The sequence below is a fragment of the Meriones unguiculatus genome, chromosome 10, assembly GCF_030254825.1.
Source record: "Meriones unguiculatus strain TT.TT164.6M chromosome 10, Bangor_MerUng_6.1, whole genome shotgun sequence".
NCBI classification, from domain to species: Eukaryota; Metazoa; Chordata; class Mammalia; order Rodentia; family Muridae; genus Meriones; species Meriones unguiculatus.
In genome coordinates, this window is record NC_083358.1 from 73,537,316 (window position 1) to 73,550,515 (window position 13,200).

Below are 13,200 nucleotides of genomic sequence, written 5' to 3' on the forward strand. Positions count from 1 at the left end.
CATTCAGGACCCTAGCAGGATCTGGTCAAGGTCAACAGACAGCTAAATCAGAAAATGTTGACCTCAGATACAACTGCCTTAAGACCATAAACCAGAAAAACATGGCTATTTAGAGTGGGCTTCCCAGGAACAGAAATTTTAACTACTTCAAGGCCCTGGCTCCCGCGACAGTCAGAACTTGCCAAGTCTGACCCTGGATGAAGACACAGAACTAGCGGTCTCTTCAGGAGTCAAATACATCAATGGGTCCCAAAGAGAGGGAGGGGGAAGTAGTGTGGTACGGATAAGAGCAAATGAACTGTATACATCTATGCAGTTAACAAAAATAAAAATATTATTTTAAAATAATGAATAAAATATAACTTTACTTAAATGTTAAATCTTTTATGACATAAAAACAATTTTGAAGGGGGGGACAAGATGGCGGCGCCAGGAGAACACTGCGTCTGAGGAGCAGGACAACATTTTCCATAGAGCGACCAAGGGACTGAACTCTGGGCCCTAAAACAACAGCGATCGTGTTTCCCAGGTGAGAGGAAACCCCCACAGCGTGGGAATCAGTCGGGTCCATGCTCAGGTCCTCCAGCCAGAACCCAGAAGAGATCCAGGGTCCCACAGGCACTAGGTCCCCAGACCAGAGCCACATGCCTGCGTGTCCTGATCACCTTCCCAGGCTGATCAGTGGGCACAAAAAAAACACCAGAGACTGGGAGTCCCTGTCGGGAGAAAACCCCATAGGGAAGGAAGGAAACTTGGGTCACCCAGTCTTTCGCTGGAAAAAATCTCATAGACCAGCGGGTACAAGCCGCCATCACTGAACTGGGCTCCAGCCGCAGGCACAGGTAGTGGCTGCATGACAGCTTTCCAGCACTGCCAGAGCTGTGCGCCCCAGGGCAACAGAGACTGGGAGTCCCTGTTGGGAGAACGCCCCACAGGGAAGGAAGGAAACTGTACTGACTTGGGTCACACAGTCTTTCCCTGGAAAAAGTCTCATAGACCGACGGGTACGAGCCTCCATCACTGAACTGGGCTCCAGCCGAGAGCACAGACAATTGCTGCGTGCCCAGCTCTTCGACACAGACAGAGCTGTGAGCCCCAGAGCATCAAAGACTGGGAGTCCCTGTCGGGAGAAATTCTCACAGAGAATGAAGCAAAGGGGACTGACTTAGGCCACCCAGTATATCCCTGGAAAAGGGCCCGCAGACATGCCCAACCCAGGGACCTGCTGTGCGCCAGATAACCTGCTGTTACCAGGAGAGCGGTACCCACCCACCAGAGATTACCACTTGGGTACTGGGGCACAGAGTCCCAACCTCAGACCTACAGAAACCCGGAATCCCCGAGATCAACCCCAAGATACTGCTCCAAGGGGCAACCAGTTACCCATAACAAAACTGACCAAACCACAGGACACACAGGATACAGCAGCAGATCACTAAATTTACAGCAAGAAACCCAGAAGCAGAGCAGCTGTCTTCAGGACTTTTCCAGGTGAGAGGAGAGCACTCTGGACTAACAAGGACCACAGTTGCCACTCAGGTCTCTATGCCTGAGGTGAGCAGTGGCAACTCCTGAAAAACACCGGCCATCCAGTGACTATACCCAAAAAGCTGAGAAGGCTTCCTTCAAGAAAAACCATCTTCCTGCCAAGGGGATTCTCTCCACCACAGGATCCCAGGAACCACCAGAAACTAACTCCAAACACCTAAGATAGCCCAATGGGTAGAGGTCAGCATAAAAGTTCAACCAACAAAAGAGAGCAATATGGCATCTCCAGAACCCAGTTATCCAGGGGCAATTAGCCCTGGACACCAGCATAATTGAAATTCAAGAAGATGACCTAACATCTATGCTCTTGAAGAGGATAACAGAGGAAACAAATAAAATGCGTAAAGAACTAGAGGAAAATAAACTCAAACAGATTATGGCCATCCGTAAAGAAATAGAGGAAGTTGCAGCCAAACAGTTTGTGGCCTTTAGAGAGGAAATGCTTAAATCACTGAAAGAAATAAAAGAAACACAGGATTGTTCAAACAAACAGCTGAAGGAATTGAAGGAAAATACAGTCAGACAGGTGAAGGAAATCAACAAAATGGCTCAAGATCTGAAGATAGAATTGGAAAAATTAAAGAAAACACAAATGGAGGAAATTGTGGAGAGAAAGAACTTAGGGAAGAAAACAGAACTACAGAGGTTAGCATAACCAATAGACTACAAGAGATGGAAGAAAGAATCTCAGGTGTGGAAGATACAATGGAAGAAATTGATGTATCTGTCAAAGAAAATGATAAATCTAAAAAATTCCTGACACAAACCTTCCAAGAAATTCTAGACAACATAAAAAGACAAAACCTAAGAATAATAGGAATTCTGGGCTCCAAGGCCCAGAAAATATCTTCAACAAAATCATTGAAGAAAATTTCCCCAACTTAAAGGACAGGCCAATAAGAATACAAGAGGCATACTGAACACCCAATAAATTAGACCAGAAAAGAAAATCCTCCTGCCACATAATAATCAAAACAGTAAGTATACAGAACAAAGAAAAAAATACTAAAAGCTGCAAGGGAAAAAGGCCAAGTAACATATAATGGCAAACCCATTAGAATCACACCTGACTTTTCAACAGAGACTATGAAAGCCAGAAGGGCCTGGATGGATATCATGCAGACCCTAAGAGAACACAGATGTCAGCCCAGGCTACTATACCCTGCAAAACTCTCAGTCCTCATAGATGGAGAAAACAAGATATTCAATGACAAAAACAAATTTCAACAATACCTACACACAAATCCAGCATTACAGAAGACACTGGAAGGGAAAATCAACAGAAGAAAACTAGCTACTTTCAAGAAAACACAGGAAATAATTAACCTCACTACAGTAAAACAAAAAGCAACCAAGCACACAACCTTATGACCACAACCAACATCAAAATCAAAGGATCTAACAGCCACTGGTCATTAATCTCTCTCAACATCAATGGACTCAATTCTCCAATAAAAAGACACAGATTAACAGAATGGATACTTAAACAAAACCCAGCAATCTCTTGCATAAAGAAACACACTTAAGCCACAAAGATAGACATTACCTGAGGGTAAAAGGTTGGGAGAGTGCTTTCAAAGCAAATGGACCCAAGAAAGCAGGAGTAGCCATTCTAATATCTGATAAAATGTACTTTCAACCAAAATTAATAAAAAGAGATGGGGAAGGACACTTCATACTCATCAAGGGAAAATTCCACAAGGAAGACATCAGAGGGACTGGGAGGGGAGGAGGGAGGGGCTTATGGGAGGATACAAAGTGAATAAAGTATAATTAATAAAATTAAATTAAATTAAAAAACAATTTTAAGTAAATCCATGAAAATATTAATAATGTACTTATAATATAAAATTAGATAACATACTATTTCTGATAAAGAAAACATAAACTTATTGAGTAGCTGCAATAATTGAGTTAAACTCTATCATTAAGTTCTACCCAAGTCGTGATTACTACTTCTGCCTCTTTCTCAACATAGTCTTTACTTAACAAAATTCCCTGTTCACCTGGGACTATCATTGTACATTGAGAAAGCTACTATGGTTCCTTTTAGAAAAATCCTCTTGGCTAGTAGAAAAATTCTTAGAATTAAGATGTCAAAGTTTCACATATGTACATTCCATTGAGGAATTTTTTAAGTACTTTGCAGAATGTTAACACTGAATTTCTATGAAGCATGTGAATTAAAGCTCCTAGAGTAACCAACATTGAATGTTCTCATTATACAATACTGAAAGAAACCAAAGCCCCTCAGTTTCTAGTTAAGCGCTTCTTTGTTTGCCAATTTCCACCTTTTGTTTATTTGTCATATATAACACAGTACCTCACAGGCTTCCTTTCCCGAAGCAGGTCTTCCAAACTCCGCTCACAGTGCTCGGCCACCACCACTAGTCTTTCTGAGAAAAACAAAGCAAATCCTCTTTACATTTACTACGCTTCATACATCTCTCTAAAGTTACTAACATATAACACAAGAACAATACTTTAAAGCACTCTTTATTTTCATTATGTGTATGTGTGGTTAGTCTTCCTTACTTCTACCTGGACTCTTCTCAATCTTCTCTATATATTAGCACACCAAACTGAAATACTACCATCTTCTATCCATACTTCATTAGTTTTTGTTTTATACTGTGTTTTCTCCCCAGTACTAATGATGGCAAACTACTACATTTTATTCAATCATGGAACTCTCTTGAATGGCAGGCATTTAGAGCCTACCTTTGACTTCAGTATAAAATGCACTGTCTAGCTGGACTTGTAGCTCAGTTGGTAGTGTGCATTCCTAGAATGCACAAAGCCCTGCATTGAATCACCAGCACTTCATAAACCAGAGTAGCTACACATGCCTGGAATTCCAGCACTGAAAGGTGGAAGGGAAAACAAGGACTTTCAAGGCCACCTTTAAGGATATAGCAAGTTCAGGTCAGCCTGTAACATACTAGACTCTAGCCCAAGCAAACAAACAAAAATGTCACTTGAAACTCAAGAGAAACAAAACAACCTATACATTTTTCTTTCTCAAACCCACATACTTAATCCTGCTGTTTCTATATCCCAATTGCTTCCAGGGCTAGACAGTTTAGTCTATCTACTGCAATTGAGCTCTCAGTCAACATTATTAGGTTTCCACAAACTGTTCTTTTCACCTAAATTAGGATTCTCCACCCACATTTTCACACTAGGATTCAAGTGATAAGATGATAAATCTGAATAAGGAATTCCTTCCCTAGTTTCTACTATATATTTATTTAATCGCTTCAGAGCATTCTCATCCTTTGGGTAATTACACGTGGGTTCCCATCTATGAAATAATCTTCATCTCAACCTTTTAAAAGAACTTTTGTATTAGATTTATTTAGTGGTGTGTGTGTGTGTGTGTGTGTGTGTGTGTGTGTACATGGATGTCAGAGAATCAATGGCAAGAATCAATGTTTTCCTTTCATCCTGTGTGTCCTATGAATCAAATTTAGGTTGTCATGCTTGGTGGCAAATGAGTTTATCTCCTGAGCCAACTTGATAGCCTTTTTCAAAAGAATTTATTTCATGTTCTGTGTGTAAGCAGTTCATGTCCTGTGTGAGCATGCCAGGTGTGCAGTTGGAGGTTAGAGAACAACTTGTAGAAGTCAGTTCTCTCCTTCCATGAAATGGGTTCTAGGGATCAAACTCAGGTTGTCACCTTTTCTACTCAGCCATTTTCCTAGCCCCCTTCATTTCAGCCTTTTATCTCTCTCCTGTCGTATAATATACTGCTTAAAAGCAGACAATTTTTCCCAGGTTCAAGGCTAACTTTACTATTCATTACCATATGACCTTAGAAATGAAATTTACTAATCTCACTAATCTTAGTAGTGCCAATTTCGTTTAAAGAGAAAGAAAACAATAATGTCCATAGCATTGTGATAAGGATGAAATAAATTCACATATAATTAGGACTGAGGATGAAAACAATAATGCCTATATCACAGCACTGGATGAGGATGAAATTAATTCATATATAAATAGGACTGAGAATAGTTTCTGGCATTGAGCCAGCACTGTTAGCTTTTGTTATATTCAAGATTCAGGCCTCAGTAAACATGACTTCCTCAAGGGCTTTCCTGGTTTCCCAGAATTGATTCCCTACTCTTATAATGTACACAGTACTTTTCTTTTGTACTTAATTATAAAACTTTTGCATATATTTTAACTTAATGTCATTCCTCTCTGCATAGATAATGCATTTTGTGATATCAGGAACCACATAGGTCTTGTTTGGAACTTCAATAGCAGCGTCTACAATTCACCTAAAACATATAGGCATGTACTAAAGGTACAGTGTTAAATTGACAGGGCAAAACAATGCAGTGGTTCCTCCATCCTCTATTATTGCTGAGGCCATTTCAGATTTAATATATTAGGTTTAGAGTCTGATCTCCTTAATAAAGACTGCCACTATTCCACAAAATAGAAACAGAAAGAAACACTACCAAACAGGTAGGAATATAAACTTGTACAACCATTTTGGAAATCAATCTGGTGCTTTCTCAGACAATTAGGAATAGTACTACCTCAAAATCCAGCTATACAACTCCTAGGCACATATCCAAAAGATGCTCAGTATACAACAAAGACATTTGCTCATCCATGTTCATAGCAGCTTTATTCATAATAGCCAGAAGCTGGAAACAACCCGGTTGAGGAATGTATACAGAAATTGTGGTACTTTTACACAATAGAATACTACTCAGCAATTAAAAACAAGGAAATCATGAAACTTGCAGGCAAATGGTGGGATCTAGAAAAGATCATCCTGAGTGAGGTCTTCCAGAAGGAGAAAGACACAAATGGTATATCACTAGAAGTGGATATCAGACATATAATATAGGATAAACATACTAAAATCTGTACACCCCAAAAAGCTAAGCAAGAAGGAGGACTCTGAGTATGATGCTCAATCCTCATTCAGAAAGGCAAATGGGACAGACATCAGAAGAGGGAGAAAACAGGGACCAGGACAGGAGCCTACCACAGAGGACCTCTGAAAGACTACCCTGCAGGGTATCAAAGCATGTTGAGACTCATAGCCAAACTTTGGGCAGAGTGCAGGGAATCTTACGAAAGAAGGGGAGATAGAAAGACCTGGAGGGGACAGGAGCTCCTCAAGGAGATCAACAGAACCAAAAAGTCTGGACACAGGGATGTTTTCTGAGACTGACACTCCAAACATGGACCATTCATCGAGATAACCTAGAACCCCTGCACAGATGTAGCCCATGGCAGCTCAGTGTCCAAGTGGGTTCCATAGTAATGGGAACAGGGACTGTCTCTGACATGAAGCAATTGGTCTGCTCTTTGATCACCTCCCCCTCAGGTGGTGCAGCCTTATCAGGCCACAGAAGTATATGATGCAGCCATTCCTGATATGACCTGATTGACTAGGATCAGATGGAAGGGGAGGAGGACCTCCCCTGTCAGTGGACTGGGAGAGGGGCATGGGTGGAGAAGAGAGAAGGATGGTGGAATTGGGAGGGGAAGAGGAAGGGAGCTACAGGTGGGATACAAAGTCAATAAACTCTAATTAATAAAAATAAAATATATCTTTAAAAAAAGCATCTTTATTGTAAGCATATCTTTATTGTAAGCATCACCTGTCTTGAGTTTTTGTAAACATGCCACCATTTGTTCTCTGTATTTTCAATAAAACAACCAGCCAATGCTGTGCAATGGAGAGAATATGGTGGGACATCCTGGTCCTGAGGAGAGTAGAAAGAAGTGAGTGGAAGGGGTCAGAGAGGAGACATTGGCAGGTGAGGACTTGGAACCATGAAGAGAGATGAACTGGACCTAAGATATGATTAAAATCAAGTATAATGTGAGAAATCTGAATGGGAGGAAAGTATATGGGCTTGGAGGTTTAGAATGTTGTAAATATTGCCCAACATTGTGCTCTAGGTTAATTCAATAAATCCTGGTCTCTGTGTGATTTGTGTATACAGCTGGCTTAGGAATAACCACAGTTTAACTCAAAGGTAAATCAATAATAAAGTTTAATCTTCAACAACAGATATACATACATATACATATAAATATATATACATATGTATATATGCATAAATATGCACATATATGTATATATGTGTATATATACACAATACATATACATATATACATGTGTACATATGTATATGTATTGTGTATATGTATATATACATATATGTATATATATGTATATATATGTACACATGTGAGTATGAGAAATCATATATAATCATTGACTAGTAAGTGCTATTCTTACCACTATTTTCCCCATGTCTCTCACTGAGTTTTCTAAAAGCACCTAAATATTCAAGGTACTAGGTATATAGTAGAGCTTTACAGTATTAAACAATCAAACAGTCTGAATCATGTTCTATGGCATTATTATAGACTTACAGTGACTTCTAAAAGTGTTCATCAACTAACAAAATATATTACTGTATGCATTAGTGTTAGGGTCCAGAATGCACTAAGAAACAACCCCCAATGCAAATAGTATGCAAAAACAAAGAGTGTTTATTCTACAGAAGTCCAGCATGCAGGGATCACCATGCAGGCAGAATGGCAATCATGCAGGCTCTATTTAAAGCCAGTCAGGGGAATTTCCAAAAGCAGGTAGAACATCCTTACTCCAATTAGCACAAGTTAGTGGGTAGGGTACAAGTACACTGGAGATTGGCTAGGACTTTAGTCACCAGTTAGTGGCTTCCCCAACTGGTACTTGGGCAGCCTTGAGCAACCTTTTCTTTTCTGGCCAGATCTCCTGGCTGATTCTGATTGCTGGACCTACTCCCTGTGGGGTTTTTCAGGAAACCCTACTTCATTTCTGAGGAATGAAGACTCTGGCCTGCTTTGCCAAACAAGGAAGTAAAGCCTGTCATGGAGTCGACCAGGCCAGTGTGTTTTCAGTCCTGCCCTCTCATTAGTATTCTATCTTTTCTTATTTTCCTCTATGTGATCATGTTCTCAGCCTCAATATCCTTATCTGCAAAACAACACTGTAAATGTTCCCATTGTATAGTAATATGGTGAAGATTTTTAACTACTAAGGCCAGTGGTTCTCAATCTGTGGGTTGTGACCCCGTTGCCAAACCTCTATCTCCCAAAATACTTATATTACCATTCACCACAGTAGCAAAATTACAGTTATGAAGTAGCAACAAAAGTAATTTTGTGGTTGGGGGTGGGGGGTCACCAGAAAATGAGGAACTGTATTGAAGGGTCGCAGCATTAAGAAGGTCGAGAACCACTGCTGTAAGTAGACTATTACCTGATCTGTAGTAAGAAGTCATGAGAGCTACCAGTACAAAAGAGAATATTCAGCTCATATCCAACAAAACACAAATATTCTCAAAGCAAGTAATTTTAAAAATTTCAACTAGCCAATTTCAAGTTTAGTTTGGCATGCATTTCAGAAGACAAAAAAAATAAGCATTTATAAAAGTCTTCATCATTAAGTACAAACATATGAAAGAGATATTTTATAGAAAAAATGGCTGAATGTCAGAAAGTATAAAGGTTTGACTTTTATGTATTTTTACATCTCCAAATTATTTTATGTCAGAAAATTAAGTACATTTTGCTAAAGTGCATTTGTAATAATCTTAAGACATAGAACTTCAACCTACCATTAAGATTCCTAAAACAATTCTAGTGTGATAAGCACTGTCATCATAAGCATATTCAGGTACAGAGGAACTTAATTATACTATCACAAAGGCAGTGAACACTGCTGTCAGAAAACATTGGCTATTCAACCAACTACTATAGTTCTATAAAAAAGCAACTGCAACAGTAAGAGAACAATGACTCCCTTTCATTTTAAAAGTCAGTCAAGGGCCTGAAGAATGGCTCAGTGGTTAAAAGTCAGTCAAATTTATACTGAAGCATAAAAAGCATATTAATGACTGCATGTCAATATATACTGACTATTGTAAATTGCATCCTGAATTGAAGCAGTGAACATAAAATACAAAACAAAAATAAAAATAAAAACTTACCATGCTTTCCCCTAGAAATATCCACATATTGGCAGAGTCTAGGATGGGTGATGGTCTTAAGGATTTGAAAACGGCCTAAAATTTTGATGGAATTTGGTGTGAGAGGAAGCCCATTGCTTCCACAAACATCATGTGGAAGAGCAGACGCAAAGAACGTAAAGGCACCCATTTCAGCATCCTTCAAAGGAAACATTTTTGGAGTCCTGGGTTCTCTCAGATGATCTAAAACGAGAGAATTTGATGACAGATTCAGCCAACATTAACCCAGTATTTTTGCACATTAAAAGTGATATACAACTCCGGGGGAAAAACATGCTACTCTGAACTCAACTATAAAAAATTAAAAGTTTAAAAATTTCAAGACAATATACAAAAGGAAAACACCCAAACATAAGTTTATATTGCAACTCAAAATCAAATTCAAAGATTTTCAATAGCATAAAAAGAGAAAAGTGAGAAGATTTTTTTTCTTCAAATTCAATTATACCTGCAACAGGGTAGGGATGTTTTGTTTTGTTGCTTTGCTGTTGTTGTTGTTTCGATACAGGGTTCTCATCTATCCAGGGCTGGCCTCCCTCAGTGTCTTTGAACTTTTAATTCTCCCACCTTTACCTTCTAAGTTCTTGCATACAAGTATGTGTCACCATGTGAGGACAGGTCTGTGACTTTTAGGTGTAGAGGAAATCTGGCACCCTCTCTAACCTAAAGTTTGACTAAACCTACTATCTACTAGTTGAAAGGAGGTTACTATAAAGTATGAACAAAAGAGCACCATTACAAAAACATAAACAAGAATACAGTGTGTAACAGTTAAAGTTCGGAGCTTCACCTTTGAGAAGCTGGACAGTGCTAAGCCGAAGTCAAAAGAAAGGTTGAAGTTAGAATGGTGACTCGAAATCCTGAAGTAGTAGAAGACTCAGTTTTCCACAAGCTCCCCAATACATATGGAAAGTCACTTATTTTCTAAGTATAAAAGAAAAACAGAAAAAAAAAAACAGATGAGAAAGAAAGGTAAAAGGAGAATGGGGGAAGGAAAACGGGGAAGAGAAGTAGAAGAAAGTCAAGTGAGTATATGAAACTAACTTATAATAACTGCTGTAGACAGAGGGAACGAGAGAAGATGGGAGGACAAGAGAGAGAAAAGGGAAGGGCAGAAAGTCTTCCATTCAAGAATTTTAGTACCCCAGCTAAGTTTTGCTGTCTGAAAATGGGCATCTCCATAAACAGGAAACAGCAGATTCCATCCTTAACTCCTAAACACTAAACTAATAAGAAGCACCAGGTAGTTTAGAATAGACTACAGGATAAAGAGCAAAAATGAACATTAACTCATACACACATACAACACACACACAAACACATGCAAAAAAAAAAAACTCACAGCTTTGGTGGCATTGAAATAAATTGTGAGAAATGAAACAGACACACACACACACACACACACACCTATTTTTAAGCACTTTTCTCTAGGATGTACTTCAGTAAAACAGAGTTCATGCACAATACATGTAAAGTAACAATAAAAATCACACAAGAGTTCAGTAAGAATAAACCTAAAATAGAAGCTATCCAGAAGAATTAAGGCACCGTTTGCCTAAATTAAACAAAAAGCCATTAAATTCTAAGGTAAATATTGTCAAGGAGAGGAATGGGCTTCTATAAATTCCAAAGAAAACTTGTAAAGACCTCCTGAAGGGCATTCATGTATCTTTTCTCTAAAGAGAAACCAAGAGACAAACAACAAAATAAAGAGATTTAAAAGGGGTAAATGGTTAAAAATATGTCTAAACATACAGTCTACAAAATCAAGCACACTTACTATTGAAAGGAAATAAAGAACTGAATTAGCTTTGATATTATAAAAATGCTCATGGGGGTCCTGGCATTAAAACAAGAAGAAAATGTGATCTAGCATAGTGCCTCGGTCTTCACTGAGAAATGAGTACGAATTCCTAAATCAAACAATGCACTTAGGGGCTACGGTCAGCGTTGACAATATATAAGTAAAAGGTTCAGCTAAGGGGAAATGCGGGTGTGCCTAGACTACGCTAGGCATTAATGATAGGGCTATCAGCTAGACTACAGCAGGTAATAGTGATAGCTCTGTTTACACATACCACCTGCTTTCAAAACTTAAAAGCCAGGTACCCACAGCCATGTGCATTCCACGGCCTACCAGGAGAGAAATGAAAAGGTTTGGTGACAGCATGTATGCACACTGCTTCCTATCCCACTCAAAATCCAGACTTCAGACTTGCTCTGTAAGAAAGCTCAAGAGCAAGAGGCTTCTTCTCTGTTCATTGGCAGCTAAGCAAAATCTCCTGGCAGCTTTCAGAACCAATGGGCCTGCAAACTTGGGAACACAGGTGAATTCGTTTCTGTGATGGTAAAAGGAAACAGTCACTATTTTTCTCCTCTTAATAAAGGAGTCAAAACACATTCTTTACGTTGACGTGAAAGCAGTTATGATGATTATTCTCGAATCCTGTAGATATTGTGGGCTAGCTTAAGTCAATAGTAAAAGGACTAGACTTTTAATTGTTTTCAATAAATAGATCCCAAATAACAGAAAATTATATTTTAATACCCGGCTTGAAGTCATAGGAAAGATGAGACTAACTGCGGCATTTTAGTATACAATTTTACAACAAAATAATAGATTTTCCGTTATAGATCTTAATCACAGACAATGAAAATCAAAACAAGTGTTTATAATAAAAAAAGAGAAATCACGAGCAAGCACACATTTCATTATTGCTCTACTTCTCATAAAGCTCACAAGGAGACACACATGTCCTCACACTTGGTGAAGAGAAGTGTAAACAAAACAAAACACGATGAGGTGAGAGATCATAAGGTGAAAGCCGTGTAGGTAGGCAGCTGAAGTGTAAAGTTGATTCAGGAAATACTTTGAAACTTCTACGTTAAGCCTGATGTTAGTAGCTACTAGACTACTAACGACCAGTAACAAGACACAATATATACTCTGACAGAGCTTGGGGCTGAGGGACCCAAATGTGGGGAAAATGTCAAAAAATAAAAAATAAAATAAAATAAAAAAGAGGTTTTTATCCTCAGTAAAATCGTTTTTTGCATTTCTAAGACTCAGTGAACTCAGGGAGAAGGAAGTCTGGAGACAAATGCAGCAGCAAGCAGCTCCTCAGGTTGGTTCTGCCGGTTGCTGTAGACTGGAGAGGTCCCTGGCTGCACCTGATTGTCCTCTACGTCCCACGAGTCCCACCCACGACAACACAGAATGTTAGGCCATCAGAATACCTGCCTGAATGTGGGGGCGCAGAGATTAGGGGGATGAGCTCCTAAGCGCTGTGGCTGTGCCTGGCGGTGTTACTGAGTGGGCCGTGTTCTGCATTTCAGGCGCGTCCGCCAGAGGCCGCCTACGGAAGGTGACAGCGGAGCCACAGGCCTTGGCCCGCGAGGGCTGCCCAGGTTCGCAGTTCAGAACCCGACTAGGAGCGCGCGTCTACCTCCACTGACAGCGCCCAGCATCCCCTCCCCTTCCGCCTCTTTGGGCCGGCCACTACTCATGACGTCACGACACCAAGACGCAACCCCGAGGAAAGACCCCAACTTCCGGCCGCCTGAGTCCCTTGCCCACATAGACAGCAAGGTGTAC

At 39.7% G+C, this 13,200-nt stretch overlaps 1 protein-coding gene across 3 annotated transcripts in view; it reads right to left on the minus strand.

The window, feature by feature from the left end:
- Tbck (TBC1 domain containing kinase) overlaps positions 1 to 13,103 on the minus strand; it is a 166,716-nt gene extending 153,613 nt beyond the window's left edge. The window contains exons 1-4 of one of the 3 annotated variants that reach the window (XM_060392676.1): positions 12,843 to 13,103; positions 10,396 to 10,529; positions 9,567 to 9,788; positions 3,872 to 3,944 (exon numbers count right to left, since the gene is read on the minus strand). In XM_060392676.1, the coding sequence (XP_060248659.1) occupies positions 3,872 to 3,944; positions 9,567 to 9,759 (266 nt within the window). In that variant the 5' untranslated portion in view covers positions 9,760 to 9,788; positions 10,396 to 10,529; positions 12,843 to 13,103. The remainder of the gene's footprint in view (positions 1 to 3,871; positions 3,945 to 9,566; positions 9,789 to 10,395; positions 10,530 to 12,842) is intronic. The other 2 variants (XM_060392674.1, XM_060392675.1) reach the window with 2 other exon arrangements.
- Between the last annotated feature and the right edge of the window lie 97 nt (positions 13,104 to 13,200).